This window comes from Coregonus clupeaformis, chromosome 31, assembly GCF_020615455.1.
Source record: "Coregonus clupeaformis isolate EN_2021a chromosome 31, ASM2061545v1, whole genome shotgun sequence".
Lineage (NCBI taxonomy): Eukaryota > Metazoa > Chordata > Actinopteri > Salmoniformes > Salmonidae > Coregonus > Coregonus clupeaformis.
The window spans coordinates 29,406,686-29,431,937 of record NC_059222.1 but is presented as its reverse complement, the minus strand read 5'-3'; the positions used below and the strand labels follow the sequence as shown (position 1 = coordinate 29,431,937).

The 25,252-nt window shown below is 46.0% G+C and overlaps 1 protein-coding gene across 3 annotated transcripts in view; it reads left to right on the top strand.

Annotated features, from left to right (window-relative positions):
- Positions 1–25,252, top strand: part of LOC121547431 (myosin-16) — a 56,483-nt gene that overhangs the window by 8,702 nt on the left and 22,529 nt on the right. Inside the window, exons 2-7 of one of the 3 annotated variants that reach the window (XM_041858712.2) lie at positions 2,029–2,220; positions 11,357–11,584; positions 13,177–13,281; positions 15,788–15,874; positions 16,195–16,340; positions 17,493–17,583. In XM_041858712.2, the coding sequence (XP_041714646.2) occupies positions 2,029–2,220; positions 11,357–11,584; positions 13,177–13,281; positions 15,788–15,874; positions 16,195–16,340; positions 17,493–17,583 (849 nt within the window). Of the gene's footprint in view, positions 1–2,028; positions 2,221–10,239; positions 10,396–11,356; positions 11,585–13,176; positions 13,282–15,787; positions 15,875–16,194; positions 16,341–17,492; positions 17,584–25,252 lie in introns of those variants that run through there. The other 2 variants (XM_041858713.2, XM_041858714.2) reach the window with 2 other exon arrangements.

Genomic DNA, 25,252 nt, shown 5'->3' with positions numbered 1-25,252 from the left:
TCTAAATGAAGGCTGCAAGACTTCTCGTTGTTCTGGACAGCATGTAGGCCAAGGTTACATGCCAAGTGCACTTCAGTGCCATGTAGAATACATCAAATATGGACATTTATGGCCTTCATATGAAGTGCTGTTCCAGAGATCAAGTATGCACAAGAAGGCATTGATAGTCTGGCTTAGTTTGTCACACAAATACAATATCAGGCATAATGCACGTCCCAAATGGCACCCTATTACCTAGTGCACTACTTTTGACCAAGGCTCATAGGGCTCTGGCCAAAAGTAATGCACTATGTAGGGAAGGGTGGCATTTGGGACACAGATTTAGGCTGGTCCAGCCAACAGTAATAAATGCACTTTAAACCGTGGGCTGCAGTGTGTGCACCCAGCACATCAGATTAAAATAATCTAACTAGCCTTTAGTTTGACAGATTATTTGAATCAGATGTATTAGTGTTGTGCTTGAACAATAGCCTGCAGGCATTACCGTCCTCCAGGAGTGGTGTTTTCCCTTCCCTGAGCAGTGCAAATGAATGAGACTGCAAACTTGGTGACCGCACTACACCTTCTCTACCACTGTATGTTGGTTGGCTCCAAGACTATCTAGCAGAGAGGGCACTTGAGCTGACTATCCACTGGACTGAGAGAGATTGTTCCTAAACCTCTGTTGTTCTCTCTGATTCACCTCAAATCCCTTTGGAACGCTCCTGGGACCCAGACCTGCAGGGTCAAAATACTATTTGTTTTCTTTCAATTACTTGATTTAGCTTGGTTGTCTGGTGTGCCAGGTAGGCTGGATGTGCACTTTTGGGACAATTCCATTGGCTCTGTTGTGCTAGGCAAGCTGCCAAGCTCAATCAAGTGCATCTAAAGTATTTCAAAGAAAACACATTTGATTTAGAGAAGCAGGCCCAATTTTCTCATGGCGGGCTGCATTCAACTGAGAGTGTTATTGTATGTTTGTGATAACTTGTCAGGGGGCTCAAACTTTGATAGAGGACTGTTTAACTAAAGAAAACCAATGGACTGGAGTGGGTGATGTGTTAGGGTCAGAGGCTATGTGGTGCTGATGAGAGAGACGCATGGACAAAGACAAGGGCTGGTACTTTGTAAACATGTAAAGATATCATTACCATCCTGTCATCTCCATCTGTCTCCATAAAGCAGCTCACCAGCTGTCTGACCTCTAACCTCTGACCCTTGCGTGCCAGGTACACCTCACTTCCTGGAACGCACTGTACTGTACATGAGGATGAAACTCCTACAATGACAGGAACAGCTGGAGATAATGTATAGGACAATATATGGAATGGTCTGGAATGGTTTCCAGAGAATTACAGTAAAATTCCCTCTGGGACGATATCAATTGATTGATTGACAAACAATAGAATCAGGTGTTCGTGTAAATGTCTAGCTAAGATTTAAGAATCACTATGCTGTATTTCTGATGGATTCTCCTCCACGTACATGTTAAGTATGATAACATGAACAGATGTTATCTCTCTCCACACACTATAGCGCTGTGTATGTTTCCATAAGCCCAGTTCTCTCCTCTTTCTTACCTGTCAATATCAGAGCTGTTAGATCAAATTCCAGGACACTGCGACGACAGCATCAGCAGCAGCAGCAGTATAGAGGTATTTACTTTCCAGAGGTCTTTAGTTCAGCAGGGGAGTAGCAGCCACAGCCCACAGGAGGACATGTTATATTGTTTTAAAGAGAGTGGGTCAGGAGAAGGCCCCATCTGGAGAGAGAGAGAGGTGTGTGTGTGTGAGTGTATGCGTGTGCATGTGTGTGTGCGAGTGCGTGTGCGAGTGCGTGTGCATGTGTGCGTGTGCACACGCGCATGCCGGTGTGTGTGTGTGTGTGTGTGTGTGCGTGCATGTGTAGGGGGGTGCTGAGGTACAGGGAAGGCAGCGTGTGTGTGTAGGGTGGGATGGGGGGAGCAGCCCAGACTCCAGACAGCAGCGAGAGCCAGCCAGCCAGCCAGCTAAAGGAGAGTGGTCTGTGTGTGTGTGTGTGTTGCTGCAGGTTGGGTCTCTATCGCTGCAGCAGTGTACTCAAGCTCAGACTCAGACCCAGGAGGCAGGGATGAGAGAGAGAGAGGAGCTGAGGAGGGCTATAGAGCAGAGCGACCGTCTGCTAGCCAGGGTCCGAGAGCTGGAGGAACAGAACACACAGCTCGTCAAGGACAAGAATGAGGTGGCCACTAAATACAGAGCTGTAAGTCTCCATTTACTAAATGTCTCTCTTTCTCTAGGTCCCCCTTACCTTAACCCAATTCTCTGTCTGTTGTCCTCTCTCCCTCTCTTTCTCTCTCTGTCTGTCTCTGCCCATCTGTTTCTCTCTTCTCTCTCTCCTTCCCTCTGTTTCTCTCTCTTAGCCATGGGTTGTTGACACATCACTTTTTCTGACGTTGTCCATCGTTCGTTGTGTTGTTAGTCGATCTGGTTTCCATTTAGCTTTGTCACGTGACAAATGGCATGGATGGGATGTGTCTGCTAGGGCAAATTTGTGCATGATAAGGGATTCTGAACGTAGTTATTACTTCAACCGCCAGCGAATAAAACTCACTAGATAATGATATGTCTCTAGAGAGAGAGAGAGCGAGAGAGAGAAAGAGAGAGAGAAAGAGAGAGAGAAAGATAGATAGAGAGAGAAAGAGAGCGAGAGAGAGGGAAAGAGAGAAAGAGGGAGAAAGAAAGAGCCAGTCAGTACCAGCTTGTTTTAACGATACTTTCTCTCTGTGTCAGTTTTATGACAATGCTGAATGATTTCCAGCAGATCGTTTTACTGTAGAGAGAAGATAGAGAGGTTGTGTGTTTTTATTGTGATTCTCTCAGAGCCAATAACAGGCATTATACAGCTCTGTGGCCTCGGGCAGGACAGTGATTGATTGGTTAACTGCTAGGAGAACTCTTTGATAGACACGCCCCCTTCCATTGAAAAGAAGGGTGGCAGAATGATAGGATAAGTTATCACTTTTTGAGTTATTCATCCTTTATACATCCAGGGGATCCCGATGAGATTAAAAGCTGTTCATCAAGAGAGATCTGTGTCAAGAAGGCAGCAGACAAACAGTTTGGCATTTACTAAGCATTACACTTAGTAGGCTATTGTGGCTGTTATGATTCTGACTTGCAGAGGAGAAGTAGTAGCCTAGTCCCAGATAAGTACAGATCTGTCATTATAACAACAGTTAGAGATGTTGGCTAAAGTGCATACTGATCTGGGACCAGGCTAGAGAAGAAGTATAGAAGACAACACACACCAGGGCAAATTATTTAGTGTGAGTGGAAAAGAGAGAGAGGGAGAGAGTGTATTTGGTGGTATTGCCAGTGGTTTCAGAGAAAGCTCCAGTCCAGCCCAGGGGATTTGGCCATTACTGGTGCTGATTTCCTTAGCAGACCCGTCAGGCCCCCCTTCAGCCTCCTCCAATGGAACACATAGTGGAGTTAAAAGTACCACTGCAGCTCTCTTCACACACATTTGATCACTGTCTGAATTTGACATATTGAAGTGTAATTTGGAATCTTGAAATCTTGAAGTTGCCTCGTGGCTGACCGTTCACATACAGGTTATTTTAGATGTCCTTTTAAAAGCATTGACTTCTCCTGCCTAAGGAGCACTTCCCAGTTTTCCAGGGAAGTTTGTCCCTCTCTTCATTATCACGTAGTTTTCTGATGTCGGAGCAGGTCGGAGTTCTGGGGGATAGGAGGGACACCACCTCCCAGCTTTCTCTGTCATCAGGGAATTATGTATTCCTTCTTCTTAGTGTGTGTGTGTGTGCGTGCGTACACTGTGTTTGGGTGTGTGTGTTATTTTTACATCGGGCATCATCTTTCTAATTGGTTTACACACTCATGTTAACATAATGTCTCTGTTTCTACTCTAATGTTACCTATAGACACCCCTAATTTCTATAACTGTAAAAAAAAAACTCATAATTTGGCCCACAGTAAAAGTTAGCCTAATGAAATGGTAGCATTTCAATCTTTGTCAGGACAAAGATACAAAGTGCCTTCGGAAAGTATTCAGACCCCTTAACTTTTTCCACATTTTGTTACGTTACAGCCTTATTCTAAAATTGATTATATAGTTTTTTTCCCCCTCATCAATCCACACACAATACCCGATAATGACAAAGCAAAAATAGGTTTAGAAATGTTTGCAAATGTATTACACATAAAAAACTTTAATATCACATTTACATAAGTAATTCAGACCATTTACTCAGTACTTTGTTGAAGCACCTTTGGCAGCGGTTACATCATCAAGTCTTCTTGGGTATGACGCTACAAGCTTGGCACACCTGTATTTGGGGAGTTTCTCCCATTCTTCTTTGCAGATCCTCTCAAGCTCTGTCAGGTTGGATGGGGAGCGTTGCTGCACAGCTATTTTCAGGTCTCTCCAGAGATGTTAGATCGGGTTCAAGTCCGGGCTCTGGCTGGGCCACTCAAGGACATTCAGAGACTTGTCTCGAAGCCCCTCCTGCATTGTCTTGGCTGTGTGCTTAGGGTCGTTGTCCTGTTGGAAGGTAAACCTTCGCCCCAGTCTGAGGTCCTGAGCACTCTGGAGCAGGTTTACATCGAGGATCTCTGTACCTTGCTCTATTCATCTTTGCCTCAATCCTGACTAGTCTCCCAGTCCCTGCCGCTGAAAAACATCCCCACAGCATGATGCTGCCACCACCATGCATCACCGTAGGGATGGTGCCAGGTTTCCTCCAGACACAACGCTTGGCATTCAGGCCAAAGAGTTCAATCTTGGTTTTATCAGACCAGAGAATCTTGTTTCTCATGGTCTGAGAGTCTTTAGGTGCTTTTTGGCAAACTCCAAGCGGGCTGTCATGTGCCTTTTACTGAGGAGTGGCTTCCGTCTGTCCACTCTACCATAAAGGCCTGATTGGTGGAGTGCTGCAGAGATTGTTGTCCTTCTGGAAGTTTCACCCATCTCCACAGAGGAACTCTAAAGCTCTGTCAGAGTGACCATCAGGTTCTTGGTCACTTCCCTGACCAAGGCCCTTCTCCCCGGTTGCTCAGTTTGGCTGGGCGGCCAGCTCTAGGAAGAGCCTGGGTGGTTCAAAACTTATTCCATTTAAGAATGGTGGAGGCCACTGTGTTTTTGGGGACCAATGCTGCAGAAATGTTTTGGTACCCTTCCCCATATCTGTCCCTCAACACAATCCTGTCTCGGAGCTCTACGGACAATTCCTTTGACCTCATGGCTTGGTCTTTGCTCTGACATGCACTGTCAACTGTGGGAACATATATACAGTGGGGAGAACAAGTATTTGATACACTGCCGATTTTGCAGGTTTTCCTACTTACAAAGCATGTAGAGGTCTGTCATTTTTATCATAGGTACACTTCAACTCTGAGAGACAAAAATCCAGAAAATCACATTGTATGATTTTTAAGTAATTAATTTGCATTTTATTGCATGACATAAGTATTTGATACATCAGAAAAGCAGAACTTAATATTTGGTACAGAAACCTTTGTTTGCAATTACAGAGATCATACGTTTCCTGTAGGTCTTGACCAGGTTTGCACACACTGCAGCAGGGATTTTGGCCCACTCCTCCATACAGACCTTCTCCAGATCCTTCAGGTTTCGGGGCTGTCGCTGGGCAATATGGACTTTCAGCTCCCTCCAAAGATTTTCTATTGGGTTCAGGTCTGGAGACTGGCTAGGCCACTCCAGGACCTTGAGATGCTTCTTACGGAGCCACTCCTTAGTTGCCCTGGCTGTGTGTTTCGGGTCGTTGTCATGCTGGAAGACCCAGCCACGACCCATCTTCTATGCTCTTACTGAGGGAAGGAGGTTGTTGGCCAAGATCTCGCGATGTATGGCCCCATCCATCCTCCCCTCAATACGGTGTAGTCGTCCTGTCCCCTTTGCAGAAAAGCATCCCCAAAGAATGATGTTTCCACCTCCATGCTTCACGGTTGAGATGGTGTTCTTGGGGTTGTACTCATCATTCTTCATCCTCCAAACACGGCGAGTGGAGTTTAGACTAAAAAGCTCTATTTTTGTCTCATCAGACCACATGACCTTCTCTCATTCCTCCTCTGGATCATCCAGATGGTCATTGGCAAACTTCAGACGGGCCTGGACATGCGCTGGCTTGAGCAGGGGGACCTTGCGTGCACTGCAGGATTTTAATCCATGACGGCGTAGTGTGTTACTAATGGTTTTCTTTGAGACTGTGGTCCCAGCTCTCTTCAGGTCATTGACCAGGTCCTGCCGTGTAGTTCTGGGCTGATCCCTCACCTTCCTCATGATCATTGATGCCCCACGAGGTGAGATCTTGCATGGAGCCCCAGGCCGAGGTTGATTGACCGTCATCTTGAACATCTTCCATTTTCTAATAATTGCGCCAACAGTTGTTGCCTTCTCACCAAGCTGCTTGCCTATTGTCCTGTAGCCCATCCCAGCCTTGTGCAGGTCTACAATTTTATCCCTGATGTCCTTACACAGCTCTCTGGTCTTGGACATTGTGGAGAGGTTGGAGTCTGTTTGATTGAGTGTGTGGACAGGTGTCTTTTATACAGGTAATGAACAGGAGGGCTTCTTAAAGAAAAACTAACAGGTCTGTGAGAGCCGGAATTCTTACTGGTTGGTAGGTGATCAAATACTTATGTCATGCAATAAAATGCAATAAAATGCAAATTAATTACTTAAAAATCATACAATGTGATTTTCTGGATTTTTTTTTTAGATTCCGTCTCTCACAGTTGAAGTGTACCTGTGATAAAAATTACAGACCTCTACATGCTTTGTACGTAGGAAAACCTGCAAAATCGGCAGTGTATCAAATACTTGTTCTCCCCACTGTAGACAGGTGTGTGCCTTTCCAAATCATGTCAAATCAATTGAATTTACCACAGGTGGACTCCAATCAAGATGTAGAAACATCTCGAAGATGGTCAATGGAAACAGGATGCACCTGAGCTCAATTTCGAGTCTCATAGCAAAGGGTCTGAATACTTATGTAAATAAGGTATTTAAAAACAAATGTTTTAATCAAGAGGGTCGGGCTTGGTTTCAACTGTGTAGAGAGTGAAATTGTGGGAGAGAGACAGGCAGAGGAGAGGTTGAAAAAGGGAGAGAGGAGTGAGTAAGACAGGGTTTTCTTAAAGGTATCCATCCAAGGTGGTGCCCAAGGGATCAGATATGTGAGGGTTCGGATATTCTTTCTTATACTTTTTTTATAATACCATTTCATGTCAGCAGTCTTTGATATGATTGTGAAACAACCAGAGGCTGTTGGTTGAACCTTCCACCTCTTCTATTTCAACTCTCTAATCTGCCATAGAAACCCTGGAAGGCAGCAGCTGCTCACAATCTAATGTGGTTAGATTCAGATTTTCCTGTAATCTAATAGACATAGACCTCTCTAGTCTTCTCTCTCTCTCTCTCTCTCTGGAGGGGGAAGAAGGATGCAGTTTGGCAAGGAAGCAGTTTGAAATAGCTGGATATTATCCTGTCTAGGGACTTAAACTTTACCTTCATAATCTTCCACATCCACAGGGGCTTTCCAGAAAGCCTTCATAATGGCTTCTGTGTCCTTAGTATACTTCTGCACCTGTGAGTTCCTTACTGTAGCTTAGTCTTATAGCCTAGCCTTGTCTTTATGGAAGATAAGACTGTATCACTCCAACCAAAAGTTGAATGAAATACAGAGAGTGCAACATAATATTACATTTGTTTCAGTTCGTACAAACTGTACTACAACTTCAACAACTAACTACGGAACCATGATGTGAAATGGAATAGCAGTTGGTTGGTCAGAACAAACAAATGACAGTCATTGATGACATAAATGTGACTTCCTCTGATAGAAGAGAATCACTCAGATTCCTTCAACCCAAATCCATCTGAATATATGTCCATACTAGGCACCCATGTTATCTGCTATAAAGTATCAGTGTTCGTGTTGGATGGGAGTAGTACTTGAACACTGTCTGGGCATGCTGAGTGTCTCTGGTCTGTGTAGTTCATGTGGGTGTTACTGCGGGCTTTTATACAGACATGAACGGGTTCCTCTGTTCTGTCCACAGCAGAACTCTTACCACAATGTTGAAAATTCAGCAATGTTTTGAGAATATGTTTTGTTTCAGTGTTCTTTCTGCAGATGGATGGAAGCTTGCCATGGTTGGATGGGGCATTTGTAGCATACTTGCCCTCCCTCACATTGTTTATGCTCAGTCAGTGGTCAAGTTTTTAAGATTCACTGCAGGCTATAGTTTTTGAGAAATTCAGAAGGGTTATTTATGAGGTTTGGTTTTGGTGCCACACGTTTCTTTTATAGTAACCTTCAAAACACTTATTTGTTCATAAATGATAGATGCAGTAAACTGAGTTGGTCTTGGTCTGGTACTATCACATACTGTACATAACTTATGCTCAGGTGGTGGTCAAGTATCAGCTTCTACTTTAAAAGCTTCTGTCCAGTTCAGAAGGGACGTTAATTCAAAACCACAACAAGCACACTTTTAGTTTCACCTGGTTAGTTTGTTTTACGATAACCCTCAATACTAACTCAATACTTCCAGGCTCTGTCGTAGCCGGCCGCGACCGGGAGACCCATGGGGCGGCGCACAATTGGCCCAGCGTCGTCCAGGGTAGGGGAGGGAATGGCTGGCAGGGATGTAGCTCAGTTGGTAGAGCATGGCGTTTGCAACGCCAGGGTTGTGTGTTCGATTCCCACGGGGGGCCAGTGTGAAAAAATAATGTATGCACTCACTAACTGTAAGTCGCTCTGGATAAGAGCGTCTGCTAAATGACTAAAATGTAAATGTAAATGAAACTGGTTAATGAAGCACTGATGTAAAATCACTGATCTTATCTTACGTACAGTATTACATATAGAGAGTACCCAATGGGGACACACTGGTTGAATCAACGTTGTTTTCACATCATTTCAATGAAATGACATTAAACCAACGTGGAATAGACGTTGAATTGACGTCTGTGCCCAGTGGGTATGCATAGTCTAGCCTAGTCTCTATGCTTCGTCTGGTGGTTCATTCAAGAAAATCAGCTGCACTTGAACCTAAGGCACAATATGGCCTTTGTGTCCCTGTATAGATGAATGCCCTGGCATTGTTGAAACTATGTGGGTGTGGTGGGCACATAAGGTCTTTATACTGTTAATTTTAACAGAGAGAGAGAAGAGAGAGAAAAAAGTCATATTTGACTCTACGATACTGCCCTTGTTTTTGTCTCTTTGTGTTGTTTAGTTGACTGCTTTGATAGTGTAAGGGTTGTGTTACCAAGGGACTGAACAGGATAACTTAGAGCCATTCACATGACCTGACATCCTACACCATCCTACGGTCTCTCCAGGAATCCTTTGGATTGGGGAGAGAGAGAGACACCTGTTTGAGGAGGGGTGAGGCCAGTATATTAGTGGAGGACTGGACACAGAGAAGTGGGCTTCTGTTTTCTACTCTGGGGGACTGTAAGCGAAGGAAGAATTGAGGAGAGCAGAGGAGGAATGTGTGGATTACAGTAGCAAGTACCAACAGACTAAAATTAAAGAGGAGAAAAGTATTTGATTGAGTAGGAAAAAAAGAGAAAGCAAGCCACCGAACGAACAGGAGAGAGAGAGACAGAGAGAGAGAGAGAGACAGAGAGAGAGAGAGAGAGAGAGAGAGAGAGAGAGAGAGAGAGAGAGAGAGAGAGAGAGAGAGAGAGACAGAGAGAGAGACAGAGAGAGAGACAGAGAGAGAGAGAGAGACAGAGCGATAGATTGAGAGAGAGAGAAAGAGAGCGAGCGAGAGAAAGAAAGAAAGAGAGAAAGAAAGAAAGAAAGAGAAAGAGAGAGATTAGGGTCATACCACTGCAGGTGTGCAGCACTAGATCAAACAGTGAAGGCGCTATGGGGAGAGAGAAGGGAGACTGACTGTTCGCAGCATGCTGAGTGGAGTTACCGTGGTGACCAAACCGTGAATTAGTACCTTCTCTTCTACAGTGAACCCTCCTGAACCCTCTGGAATCTCCGCTAACCAATCACAGAGAGAGAAAAGCAGAGGGTAGAGGTGTTACATGGAACTTTATTTACGAGAGCAGAAGTACTAAAGTGTTGAAGAAATCTCTCGACTCTTAGGACCTATAAGTCTACCTGGCCTATTAAGGAGGTGCAGTATAGGGACTGTGTAAGGGTGTTAGGTTACTATTGAGGTGCGGTAGGTAGAGAGTGTTGACAGGTCGATTGACAGGTTGATTGACAGGCGTCAGGTTAAGGTGATGTCTGTGGGGCAGGGCCAAGGACGTGGCCACTCCCTCTCTGATGACTCGGAAGAGACCAACGGGCTGCAAGTGGATCCTGAACCAGAGGAACTGGACTGGGATTGCTTTAGTACTGCACTGGAACAGAGACTGGCTATTGTGGGTATACTGGTGTGTTGGGTTGGAGGGTGTGTGTATGTGTGTGTGTGTGTGTGTGTGTGTGTGTGTGTGTGTGTGTGAGAGAGAGAGAGAGAGAGAGAGGGTGTGGATGTGTTTGCATGTGTGTCTGTACTGTTAACTCTTTTACAGTATCTTCACATTATCTGGTAATGTTGAGACAGTGATTTATCTTAACACATTATCCAACCTTTTGGATAAACTGTGTTGAGGGTTGGGAAAAGAGAGTGCCAATTATGATGAAATATGCAACCTACAGTAAAAACGTAGTAACTGGCTAGGATAGATAAAGTAGGGATTATGAAGAAAGAGCATAGCACAAGCACATTTATAGAAATATATTCAGATAGAACATGTGGTCAATGATACATTTGCAATGGCCACATATTTGCGTATGCTGTTCAGCCTCATTCCAAATGCCTTGACCATGATGACTGGTGCATTAGAAAATAGCTGACACACTCATCAACCAGGCACTAAATAAGACAGACTTTCAAATCTGTCCTGTTTGTGACGGCTGTTGATAAATGATCTGTGTTATTGTAAAACTGGCTAATCAAGTCTTTTTCTCCACGCATCACTGAGAGTATTCTTTCCCACTATATATTGGAGAGAGGGTTGGGAAAGGGAGGATAGTGTCTCACTACTTGGAGTACACTTGATGCAAGGCATTCTGCTGGTTTTACATCTGTGTGTCTAGGATATGATTGTCTCTCTATGTAAGCTAACTGATTTACCCTACTGTCCTCTCTCTGTCCCGTCTCTTCTTTGCCTTTACCTTTATATTCTTTGCTTTTACATTGTCTCACAACACTGTTTCACCCCTCAACCCTTTCCCTCAACCCTGAGGCCTCTCTCCTCCTGTTCATGCTCCATCTCCTCCTCCCTTACTCACCTCCTGACCCTCTCCGCTTCATACCTGTCTTCTTCTCCACCTCTTCAGGAGCAGGAGTGTGCCCAGGCGTCGGATCAGCGTTGTGTCCAGCTGGAGAAGGCCCGGCGTGGGCTGGAGCTGCAGCTGTCCGGCCTGTCTGAGCGCCTGGAGGAGGAGGAGGCGTGCTCGACCCAGCTGGCCCACCACAGAGAGAGGCTGGAGGCAGAGAACAGCAGCCTCAGACGAGACCTGGAGGAACTGGAGAGTGCTCTGACTGCCACCGAGAGAGACAAACAGGTAGGCTACAATCGACTCCTTATGCATTCTATGGCTTGGCACTGAATGCACCAAACCCGATGCACTAAACCGGAGCTGAGATATTTTTTAAACAAGAGAATGTCCTTGATTTGTGACTACTGAGATTTGTGACTACTGAGATTTGTGACTACTGAACAGGTCTGCACTATACTGATATGCTTCTAGTTCTACTTTACCTCTCTGCTTCATTTGTTTTCCTCTGGCTTCAGTATTGAATTTCATGGTTTTACTGTCTTCATTTTGACCACTTTAATAGTCCCTGGAGAGTTACTATATTGTAAATATCTGCCATGTTAAACTTGTGTGACTACTACATGTACAGACAGAGGTAAATATAGGGGGTGTTAACATATACTGTTACAAGAGCTTTATCTATTTAATTGAGGTTTATTAAAGGATTTAGATGGTATCTTTACTCAGGAATGCTTCATGGAATGTACTGTATTTACAGCATTTGTTGTCTATTTGTTGAGAGTTGAATTCCTTGGACTTAGACTTTGTCAAATTAGTCAGTTTTACCTAGGTAATTAATATGGTACTCAGAGTATATTTGGCATGAGAGGGGTTTTTGAGAAACAAAGAATAATGGTGTCAAATCCTTGAACTATGTGAATCTTTTGTTGGCTCAAGTGGGTTTCCTGACATGTACAGTAGAAAACAAGTATGTTTCAATATGGATGCGGTACACTGGGATCTACAAGACTAAACCTGCATGGTGGAGCTAATGGTACTGTGCTTTTACACCTAATAAGCAGTCGGTCTTGTTGTCATGACAGTTGTAGTACTATAGATAAGAGTGTTTTTGATCAAAGTCAAAAGAAATAAGTTACAAGGAATGCAGGTTATTGGGATTGAGTTGCAAAACGATTTTATTGCACACTTTTATTATTGTTATGGTATTTGTCATAAAAGATTTGCTACACTTGCAACTTCATAAAAAAGGTATACATAATTAAGCTATAAGGCCTGAGGGGTTGTGATATATTGTCTGATATACCACGGCTTTAAGCCAATCAGCATCCAGGACCCAAACTACCCGGTTTATAATGAGGAATAACCACTTTCCTCTAAACTAAATCATTTCCCTCTCCTCTCCTCTCTTCTCCTCCATTCCTTCTGATTTATTTATCTGTAGTTCAAAGTCCTGACAGTTCCAAACTGTTCCCCTGGTTCATTAGAACCTGATGGCCAAAGTGGGACCAGAATGCTACATGCATGTGTTCCACTTTGATGTCCATGAAGAACAGAGTTAGAGTAATGAAATCTGTTTGGTCATCGAAGGGATAATTGTTTTATGGTTTGGCTGCAAAGCCATGTACTAATACAACTGTTTTCTCAAACCATCATCATGGTTCTTGTACCAGTAGAAAACACATTGCCTAAGGGTCAGATTACTTCCAGATAAAAACATGCACTGTGGTATTCTTTGTACAGACAGATTTATACAGCATACTCATTTTATATTTTCAAAGGTTTATTATTTTTCTCTATTTAGCAACATGTCTGGGAAAAATAAGTATGAAATACAATGTAATTTCCTCTTTCTCTCCCCCTCTCCCTTCATCCTCCAGTCTTCAGACGGCTCAGTCAGGAAGCTGTCAGAGGAGCTGTCCCAGAGAGAGGAAGCTGTCCAAAAGCTTCAGAAGGAGAAAGAACACCTGGTGGAGCTCAGCCAGGTGAGAACATACTGTCCCCAGGGGTCATAAAGGGAGGTCAGGGTGAAACGTGAAAAGTCGACCCTGGGTCTAACAGGAGGGTAAATGATGAGAGGGTTTGCGGAAATGCATATCACTCTCACTATAAAGAGCATGTATGCATGTGAGTGTGTGTGTGTGTGTGTGTGTGAGTGTGCGTGTGTGTGTGTCTTTGTAGATTTCTCTTAAGTTATTGTAGCTTTTGAGTCATACTATTTGTGTGTATTGAGAGATGTACTTCACAATGTTTGACAGAGAATAAAACATACACTACCGGTCAAACATTTTAGAACACCTACTCATTCAAGGGTTTTTCTTTATTTTACTATTTTCTATATTGTAGGATAATAGTGAAGACATCAAAACTATGAAATAACATATGGAATCATGTAGTAACCAAAAAAGTGTTAAACAAATCAAAATATATTATATATTTGAGATTCTTCAAATAGCCACCCTTTGCCTTGATGACAGCTTTGCCCACTCTTGGTATTCTCTCAACCAGCTTCACCTGGAATGCTTTTCCAACAGTCTTGAAGGAGTTCCCACATATGCTGAGCACTTGTTGGCTGCTTTTCCTTCACTCTGCGGTCCGACTCATCCCAAACCATCTCAATTTGTTTGAGGTCGTGGGATTGTGGAGGCCAGGTCATCTGATGCAGCACTCCATCACTCCTTCCTGGAGGTGTGTTGGGTCATTGTCCTGTTGAAAAACAAATGATAGTCCCACTAAGCCCAAACCAGATGGGATGGCATATCACTGCAGAATGCTGTGGTAGCCATGCTGGTTAAGTGTGCCTTGAATTCTAAATAAATCACAGACAGTGTCACCAGCAAAGCACACCCACACCATAACACCTCCTCCACCATGCTTTACGTTGGGTACTACACTTGCAGAGATCATCCATTCACTCACACCGCGTCTCACAAAGGCACGGCGGTTGGAACCAAAAATCTCCAATTTGGACTCCAGACCAAAGGGCAAATTTCCACCAGACTAATGTCCGTTGCTTATGTTTCTTGGCCCAAGCAAGTCTCTTCTTCTTATTGGTGTCCTTTAGTAGTGGTTTCTTTGCAGCAATTCAACCATGAAGGCCTGATTCACATAGTCTCCTCTGAACAGTTGATGTTGAGATGTGTCTGTTACTTGAACTCTGTGAAGCATTTATTTGGGCTGCAAGCAATGAGGCTGGTAACTCTAATGAACTTATCCTCTGCAGCAGAGGTAACTCTGGGTCTACCACTCCTGTGGCGGTCCTCATGAGAGCCAGTTTCATCATAGCGCTTTATTATTTTTGCGACTGCACTTGAAGAAACTTTCAAAGTTCTTGAAATGTTCCATATTGACTGACCTTCATGTCTTAAAGTAATGATGGACTGTCGTTTCTCTTTGCTTATTTGAGCTGTTGTTGCTATAATATGGACTTGGTCTTTTACCAAATAGGGCTATCTTCTGTATACCCCCCCCCCACACACACACACACACACACACCTTGTCACCACACAATTGATTGTCTCAAATACATTAAGAAGGAAAGAAATTCCACAAATGAACTTTGAAGAAGGCACAGGAAAAGCATTCCAGGTGAAGCTGGTTGATTGAATGCCAAGAGTGTGCAAAGCTGTCATCAAGGCAAAGGATGGCTATTTGAAGAGTCTAAAATATAAAATATATTTTAATTTGTTTAACACTCTTTTGGTTACTACATGATTCCATATGTGTTATTTCATAGTTTTTATGTCTTCACTATTATTCTAAAATGTAAAAAATAGTAAAAATAAAGAAAAACCCTTGAATGAGTGGGTGTTCTAAAACTTTTGACCGGTAGTGTATGTTGAGAAAAACTAAACCATATAGGCCTTATGATAAATCTACTTTCTCTCCAAACATGCTATTCAGAAAATCATATTCCTTCTCTCTCTCTCTCTCTCTCTCTCTCTCTCTCTCTCTCGCTCTCTCTCTCTCCTTCCATCCATCATGCCCTATACTTGCAGCTATAGGAACCCCAGTACAGTAAGGCATACCAGACGCTCTAACCAACAGTAGCAGCTTGATATTCTATATAATCTGATAAAGTAATTTAGAATCTGAGCCATTATCCTACAGTACACTTACTGCTTATTATACATTTCCAGCGTGATGGAAGAGGTGTGTAAATTACAGATTAACAATGCAAGTAGTGTGAGAAATGGTAATGGAAGTGGTTCAAAGCTCCTAAAATGTAATGAGGGATATAGTCACAGGGTCAGATGTTATGGTAGGGTTACATACATCATGTCATGACAATTGGTTTGTGTCAGTCTTCTATTATCGATGTTGGAGAGAGAGGACTCATTCTTGGCATTCCTTTGAACAACCCAAATGAACTCATCACGGCTCCTCAGATCCAATATGGCTGACAGATGCACGCGAGGCCAATAGGGGATTAATGATTTAAACTACATCTGCGGCCCAGACTCAGCCATTTTGTTTCATCCCTGTATGCAGCAAGCCATTGAGGACCTGCAGAGCGAGGAGGAGAAGGTGAACCTTCTGACCAAGGAGAGGGCAAAGCTACAGGTGCAGGCGGAAGATGTAAGTGTATTTAGGGTAGATACTGTATGCCAATTTTACTTCAGTAATATCTAGCTTTATGGTATTGGTACAGTATCATTGCAACATATGATCAAAGAACATTACGTTTCTATGATGTCTTTCGGATGCTGATGAACGGTTATGCTGTCCCCTCCATTGAAGCCCAGAAGCTCTAAAGCTTATATTATTATCTCTCTCTCTCTCTCTCTCTCTCTCTCTCTCTCTCTCTCTCTCTCTCTCTCTCTCTCTCTCTCTCTCTCTCTCTCTCTCTCTCTCTCTCTCTCTCTCTCTCTCTCTCTCTCTCTCTCTCTCTCTCTCAGTTGGAGTACCTGTTAGAGCAGGAGCGGCGTCAGCGCGGGGAGCTGGAGAAAGCCAGGAGGAAGCTGGAGGGAGACAGCAGGTCCACTCTGGAGAGCCTCACTGAGATGGAGAGGATGAGGAGCAGCCTGGAGGAACTCATGAAGAAGTAGGTTATACAACAGTTATAAGCGCTTAATAAGCCAGTTAGAGGCACTCAATAATCAGTTATAGATGCTTAATAACAGTTTACAAGTCAAGAAATGGGTTATAGACAATGGCAAACCATTGAAAAAAGAACAGTTGAGGAGTTCAATAAGAACTTATAGACAATGAGTTATAGAGATATGAGATATTTATAGAGAGAAATATAATGCAAATTGGCTCAGTTTCTTCATAGACCCAATAGAGTTGGGACTGGGTGAATAGTCTGAATAGTCTGTTGAAATACCTATCTTATCCTCAACCCAAACAAGAGAAATTGGCAGACCGACAGTCCAGGTGTTGTCAACTGATGTCTTGGTTAAGGAATTGCATCTGCGTACTATATCAGCCATATGATATCTGTTCAACATCCAAGAAAAGAGAAAACAGTCCAGAAACAGTATTTGGCTTGGTGCTTGCAGACATTTGAATTGCATGTCCCTGGCTTGCAGCAAAACAAATGCCTGGATGCCTGCTGGAGGTTATAACATGATATCAGTAGTGCAGAGGACCGTTATCTAGATTTTAAGGGCTCGGGGCCTCAGGCCGGGGTTTCAGTAATGTTCTAACTTGTTGGTATGTGCCTCTCAGTAATATGAGGCTGAATGGAGGGAGGCGTTCTCTGACCTTTACCTGGAGAGTAGAACCAGCTGTGACATACAGAACACAAACGCAATAACATTTTCATTACCAAAACAGAACTGGGCCTTGACGTCAGATGTCATTCATTAATTTTCCCCCTTTCCTTCCCTCCTTCTCTTTCACTCACACACCTCTCTTTCACACAAAAACATTTTCATTTTCAAAGGAAGAGGGGTCCTTGATGTCATTCATCCTCGTTGCACAATATTATTCTCACTTGTGAATGTCAATCAAATGAGTGAGTCACCTTGTTGCACCACCAGGATCAAACGAGGTGTGCCACTCATTCTCTCTGCTGAGTATGTCCCCTCACAGGGCAGTTTACTGTGGAAAAGATATGATGATATTGATTTTACTTCTCTCTCTCTCTCTCTCTCTCACCCATCTCATCTATATTTTCCTGTCTCTCTCTCCATTCATCCCTCTTTCTCTCTCTCTCCCCCCCTCCCCACCCCCTCTCTCTCTATGTCTAAAGGAGAGATGTGGAGATAAGCAGCACCAGTACCAAGCTGGAGGCAGGAGAGGCCCTAAACATCAGCCTGCAGAGGAGGAGCAAGGAGCTGCAGGTTGGACCCAGGCTGGAGATGAAGGGGTGTTAGAGTGGAGATATTGAGGGGTGGCAGGGGAGGGGAGAGGGGTGATGTTGTGGGTTCTGAGGACTTTGAGGGGGTTTGGGGTCGGGGGTAGAAGGCATTGAGACATATTGTGAGGTGGCGAGGGGGAGGGTGATGAGGTGGGTTGAGTTGGAAGAGGGGGTGTAGGGTCGGGGGTCGGGAGGCATTAAGACGTGTCGTAGAGGGTGGAAGGACTGGGGTGGAGATTAAAGGGGGGTTGAGGTGGATTTGAGGGGTAAGATTGAAGGGCGGTTGCTGCCGGTCGGGATGTCAAGGAGAGATCAGCATTCCTACTTTTCAGCACCACGGCTGTGTTCTGTCCTCTGATTGGTGGGCTGGTTTCACAGCCCCCTGCCTGTCAGGAGAATGAGGAGCTGGTAAAAACACACATCCTCCATCTGAGCTGATAAACATCTATAGCCTGGCCTCTCTTATAAGGAGTTAATTCCTTCACTACTTCACTCTGTGAGGGCCACTTCACTACCGCTCTCTCTGGAGATATGCTGTGTAGACATAGCCCTTTGGCTTCTCCGTTCAGGTCACTGTTTGCAAAGATGCACTTCAAAATCACAAGAGGCTTCCTAGTGAAATACTTTTTTATTAATAAATAAGTAGTTATAGTGTCTGATTTTCAGATACTTTACACTGTGTAAATGGACTTCATGCCCTCAGAGGATTTTCACATTCATTCCAGAATTTTGTCAATGATTGGGAAAGAGGTTGTATTTTCTTTTTGATTTGACAGTGCCTATGCAACTACGCAACTAAAATAACATTCTGGTCATTCAGCTCTTATATCTGGCATAAATGGCTGAATGAGCACATAATAACATGGAAGTGATTACTTTAACAGGACATTTGGTTAAATTGGTTTTAATGTACTATTTGTAGTTCCATCATGGCATTACATTTTTGCAGACACTCTTATCCAGAGCGACTTACAGGATCAATTAGGGTTATGTGCACATCAGCAGATTTGTTTCATCTAGTCAGCTCAGGGATTCAAACCCGCAACCTTTCGGTTACTGGCCCAACACTCTTAACCGCTAGACTACCTGCCAACCCAAAAATTATGAAAAAGCCCACCGAAGACAAGGTTATGGGAACAATGTTAACAAACTGCGACATACTGTAGCTCCAACATGATTATCAGAGTATCTCTTATCTCTCTGTCACTGGAGTTTGTAGATTAACATATGTTTTGTCTGGCTCTGTTCCTTGATGCGAAGACTGAGATCGAGAGAGAGACTGAAGGAGTTGCAGATACATTGAGAGAGACTGAAAGAGAGTCAAGAAGAGAAACAGAGAGAGACACAGAGATACAGAGAGAAAGAAAGACACAGATAGATTGAAAGAGAAACTAAGAGAGAAACTGAGAGCGACAGATTGAGAAAAAGAGAGTAGAGAGCGAGTAGTAAAAGCAAAGGTGCAGATCAGGTAAACTCTGAGATCCATGGATGCCTCCAGATCCTTGATTCTCTATCCAGAGGTTGGGAAAGAACAGAGAAATAAAGACTGTGTGATGAGGTGTGAATGAAGGAGTCAGGCGCAGGAGGTAAAACACAGAAGTCCAGAGTTTATTCCGTTTACATAAATAAAACGCACCAAGCGTCAAAACGAAACTATCACAAGGGAAATATTCCACCTTGGCAATAACAAATGGAAGAGTAGCTCAACCGAGTTACTCGCTCTCACAATGAAACAATCACTCACAAAGACAAGGGGAACAGAGGGAACACTTATACACATACTAATTAGGGGAATGAGCACCAGGTGTGTGTGATTGACAAGACAAGACAAGTGGAGTGATGAGAATGGGATCGGCAGTAGCTAGTAAGCCGGTGACGACGAACGCCGAAACCTGCCCGAACAAGGAGGGGAGGCAGCCTCGGCGGAAGTCGTGACAGTACCCCCTTGACGCGCGGCTCCAGCAGTGCGCGACCCTGGCCTCGGGGACGGCCAGGAGGACGCGGAGCAGGGCGAGTCGGATGGCGACGGTGGAAATCCCTCAACAGGGAGGGATCGAGGATGTCCCTCCTTGGGATCCAGCACCGTTCCTCCGGACCGTACCCCTCCCACTCCACGAGATACTGAAGGCCCCCCACCCGACGTCTCGAATCCAGTATGGAACGGACAGAGTACACCGGGGCCATCTCGATGTCCAGAGGAGGTGGAGGAACCTCCCGCACCTCAGACTCCTGGAGCGGACCAGCTACCACCGGCCTGAGGAGAGACACATGAAACGAGGGGTTAATATGGTAATCAGGGGGGAGTAACAACCTGTATGTAACCTCGTTTATCCTCCTCAGGACTTTAAACGGCCCCACAAACCGCGGGCTCAGCTTCCGGCAGGGCAGGCGGAGGGGTAGATTCTGGGTCGAGAGCCAGATCCGATCCCCCGGTATGAAAACCGGGGCCTCCCTGCGGTGGCGGTCAGCGTTCGCCTTCTGACAATGCACAGCGCGCTGGAGGCGAACGTGGGCAGCGTCCCAAGTCTGCTCCGCACGCCAAACCAGTCATCCACCGCAGGAACCTCGGTCTGGCTCTGGTGCCACGGTGCCAGGACCGGTTGGTAACCCAAAACACATTGGAAGGGTGTTAGGTTAGTGGAGGAGTGGTGGAGAGAGTTCTGAGCGTATTCTGCCCATGGCAGGAACACCCACCACTCCCCCGGCCGGTCCTGACAGTAGGTCCGCAGGAACCTACCCACATCTTGATTCACCCTTTCCACCTGCCCATTACACTCGGGGTGAAATCCAGAGGTCAGGCTGACCGAGACCCCCAGACGTTCCATGAACGCCTTCCAGACTCTAGACGTGAACTGGGGACCTCGGTCGGACACTATATCATCTGGTACCCCGTAGTGTCGGAAGACGTGAGTAAACAGAGCCTCCGCAGTTTGTAGGGCCGTGGGGAGACCGGGCAGAGGAAGGAGGCGGCAGGACTTCAAAAAGCGATCCACAACGACCAGGATGGTGGTGTTACCTTGGGAGAGGGGAAGATCAGTAAGAAAATCAATACTAAGGTGAGACTATGGTCGTTGTGGAACTGGTAAAGGTTGTAGCTTACCCGCTGTGAGGTGCCTAGGTGCCTTACTCTGGGTGCACACTGAGCAGGAGGAAACATACACCCTCACGTCCTTAGCCAAGGTAGGCCACCAGTACTTCTCGGTCAGACAGCGCATTGTACGACCGATACCTGGATGACCAGAGGAGGGTGACGTGTGTGCTCAGTAGATCAGACGATCACGGATAAGCGCAGGCACGTACTGCAGCCCAGCTGGACACTGCGGTGGAGATGGATCTGTGCGTAATGCCTGCGCTATATCCGCGTCCATCGCCCATACTACCGGCGCCACAATGCATGAGGCCGGGAGTATGGGGGTGTTGTCTCTGGGCCTCTCCTCTGTGTCATACAGCCGAGACAGTGCGTCTGCCTTCACATTCTTCGTACCCGGGATGTATGAGAGTGAGAAATGAAACCGAGTGAAGAAGACGGCCCACTTGGCCTGGCGAGGATTCAGCCTCCTCGCTGCCCGAATGTACTCCAGGTTACGGTGGTCTGTCCAGACGAGGAAAGGGTGTTTCGCCCCTTCGAGCCAATGCCTCCACACCGTCAAAGCTCGGACAACAACCAGCAGCTCCCGATCACCAACGGAGCTTGGGTGGCGTGCCCGAGCGTTGGGATAAGACAGCGCCTATCCCTACCTGGGACGCATCCACCTCCACTACGAACGGTAGTGATGGATCGGGTTGAGCCAGTACCGGGGCGGAGGTGAACAGACCCTGCAATCTACTGAAGGCCAAATCAGCCTCAACAGACCAGCGGAGCCGGGACGGCCCACCCTTTAACAAGGAGGTAATGGGAGCTGCGACCTTGCCAAAGCCCCGAATAAACCTCCGATAGTAGTTGGCAAAGCCAAGGAAGCGCTGCACCTCCTTCACCGTGGTTGGAGTCGGCCAATTACGCACGGCTGAAATGCGATCTCCCTCCATCTCCACACCTGTGGTAGTAATGCGGTATCCGAGGAAGGAGATTGACTGCTGGAAAAACTCACACTTCTCTGCCTTGGCATAAAGATCATTTTCCAGCAGTCAGACCAGTACCTTGCGAACCAGGGACACATGCTCGGCGCACGTAGAGGAATACACCAGGATGTCATCGATGTAGACCACCACACCGTGACCAACACCTCATTCACAAAGGACTAGAAAACGGATAGAGCATTCATCAAACTGTAGGGCATCACCAGGTATTCATAATGCCCGATGTTGTGCTGAATGCTGTTTTCCACTCATCCCCTTCCCGAATACGCACCAGGTTGTAGGCACTATTGAGGTCTAATTTGGCGAAAAAACGGGCCCCATGCATTGACTCAATCACTGAAGGAATGAGGGGAAGAGGATAACTAAATCGTACCGTCACCTTATTCAGTGGTCGATAATCAATGCACGGGCGCCATCTTTCTTCTTCACAAAGAAGAAACTCGAGGAAGCAGGTGAAGTGGAGGGACGTATATACCCCTGGCGCAGGGACTCGGTGACGTATGTTTCCATAGCCTCCGTCTCAGCCTGTGACAGGAGATACACATGACTCCTGGGAGGTACAGCGTCTACCCGAAGGTTTATCGCACAATCCCCCTCCCGATGAGGTGGTAATTTAGTCGCTTGCGTCTTGGAAAACGCGAGCACCAGATCATGGTATTCGGGAGGAATGCGCACGGTGGGGTTACCGTCTGGACTTTCCACCTTGGTCGCACAAACGGAAACACCTAGACACCTACCCGAACACTCACGCAACCACCCCGTAAGAACCCTCTGCGGCCATGAAAAATTGGGGTTGTGAAGGGCTAACCACGGAATGCCTAAGACTACAGGGTAAGCAGGAGACTCAATAATCAAAAAAGTGATCTGCTCAACATGCGTCTCCTGGTGACTGATACAGTAACCTCCTTAACCAACCCGGACCCTAATGGTCGACTATCAAGTGCTCTGATGGGGAGTGGAATGGATAGGGGAACCAATTAAATGCCTTGATGGCGTGCAAATGCCCTGTCCATAAAGTTCCCAGCTGCGCCTGAATCGACTAGCGCCTTACACTGGGAAACTACCAGGTGATCGGGAAAGGAGATAGATAAGGTACAGTGCGCCGCAAAGGGCTCTGAACAAGTTTGGGTGTTCGGTACCTGGGGTGATGCGTGAGTACCCTACCTACCGCCTCCAGACCCAAGGGAAGATTGACTGCGACGTGAGGTGGATTATCCCTTCGTGCAACCAGAGTGGCACTGTCGTTGTCCTCCTGCGCTCTCTCGACCGGCGGCTCCCCCCAGCTCCATCTGCTCGGGGTCAGAGTCGTCCGGAGTGGGAACGGGCAGACCCCTACCAGGACGTCCTCTGGCTGCTAGCAGATTGTCCATCCGGATGGCCATGTCCACCAGTTGGGAGAATGATAGCATGGCATCACGGCAGTCTAGCTCCTGTCGGACGTCCTCCCTTAGGTGGCACCGGAAATGGTCGATCAGGGCCCGCTCATTCCACCCGGACCCCGCTGCAAGCGTCCGGAACTCCAGCGCGTAGTCCTGTGCGGTCCTCGTCCCCTGCCTCAGATGGACCAGTCGTCCGTCCGCCTCTCGACCCTCAGGCGGGTGATCGAAAACGGCCCGAAAAAGGCGAGCAAACTCCCCGTAGTCCTCCAACGCGGCACCTCCCTCGTTCCACACCGCGTTGGGCCACTCCAGGGCTCTCCCACAAAGGCAGGAAACGAGGACGGATACCTTCTCCCGCTCCAGTGGCGCCGGAATGATGCTGGAGAAATACAACTCTAGTTGGAGCAGAAATCCCTCATATCGCGCTGCCGTCCCATCAAACGCCGGTGGCCGGGATATCTGGATCCCTCCAGGGGCTGGGGTGTAGGTGGCTGGATCCGGTTGACCAGCTGGTCTCGATAGATCGGGTCCTCTCCTCTCCAGGCGTTGCTGGCCAGCATCGAGGAATGCTCCTGGACCCTTGCCACAACTCCAGGCATGCGGTCTTCTCCTGCTGACTCCATTCAGTGGGTGAGTGATTCTGTGATGAGGTGTGAATGAAGGAGTCAGCCGCAGGAGGTAAAACACCGAAGTCCAGAGTTTATCCCGTTTACATAAATAAAACGCACCAAGCGTCAAAACGAAACTATCACAAGGGAAATATTCCACCTTGGCAATAACAAATGGAAGAGTAGCTCAACCGAGCTACTCGCTCTCACAATGAAACAATCACTCACAAAGACAAGGGGGACAGAGGAAACACTTATACACATACTAATTAGGGGAATGAGCACCAGGTGTGTGTGATTGACAAGACAAGACATGACAAGTGGAGTGATGAGAATGGGATCGGCAGTAGCTAGTAAGCCGGTGACAACGAACGCCGAAACCTGCCCGAACAAGGAGGGGAGGCAGCCTCGGCGGAAGTCGTGACAGACTGTCTTTGTCTGTCTGCTGGGGGAACGAGGGACTGAAAGACGATCGGTGTGTCAGTGAGAGTGGACATGTTTTCACATTTACTGTAGCCCTGGCATTATCCCATCAATGAGGCCTGTGTGTGTGTGTGTGTGTGTGTGTGTGTGTGTGTGTGTGTGTGTGTGTGTGTGTGTGTGTGTGTGTGTGTGTGTGTGTGTGTGTGTGTGTGTGTGTGTGTGTGTGTGTGTGTGTATTCGTGCACGTGTGTGTGTGTGCTATGTGTGTGTGTGTGTGTGTTTGGATCAGGATCAGCATCTCCTCCCACAGATAAAGATGCAGGTGTCCAAGGCAGGCCAGCGCTGAACAAAAGACCAGATTATTGGTTGGCCCCTCCCGTCTCTCGCCCACTCATGTGTGGTTTTAATATAAAGGTCACATGAATATGTCAAGATTCCAAGACAGCATTGTAGCTCACAGGAAATCAAAGAGATATCTCATTTATGATGTAGCTATCTTCCCCCTACAGTACAGTTACAGCACAATGTACTGCTGGGAGTAGCAGTTATGCATTTCAGCTGAATCTTAGGAGTGTTGTAGCTCATAGAGATAGCTCTGAATAGCTTTGATGAAGAAGAAACTACAATACAGCCTGTGTACTGTATAGTGCAATGTTATGTATTTATATTGTGTACGTGGGGGTGAGTTGGCTAGTGAATAGCTATGATGATGGAGCTCCCACTCCGCCTCTACAGTTCAAAGCAGCTATGGCAGACACAATATGAATACAGTTGTAGTATGGGGGTAGCAGACGCATGCTATTCACTTCCATCTCGGAGGTGGCAGAGGTTTTATGGCTGGTTTTATGATGTTTATAATAAAGCAATTCTAGTGGACTGAAAAGGGATCATTGGGTGAGGTCAAAGGTCAAGTCAATCATCATTAACTAGTTTGTGACCAGCATTTTTCAATTTTGCTTGAAAGCAGATGTGGGTTTGCATGTCCAGTACGTGTGTAAAAGTAACACAGGACAGGAGCCAGGGCCTCAGCCACCTATGTACTGTACACGGAGCATGTCATTGTTAATAACACCGTTTTGACCTTCCTGTCCTCACCTACACTCTTAGAAAAAAGGGTTCCAAAAGGGTTCTTCGGCTATCCCCATAGGGTAACCCTTTTCTGTTC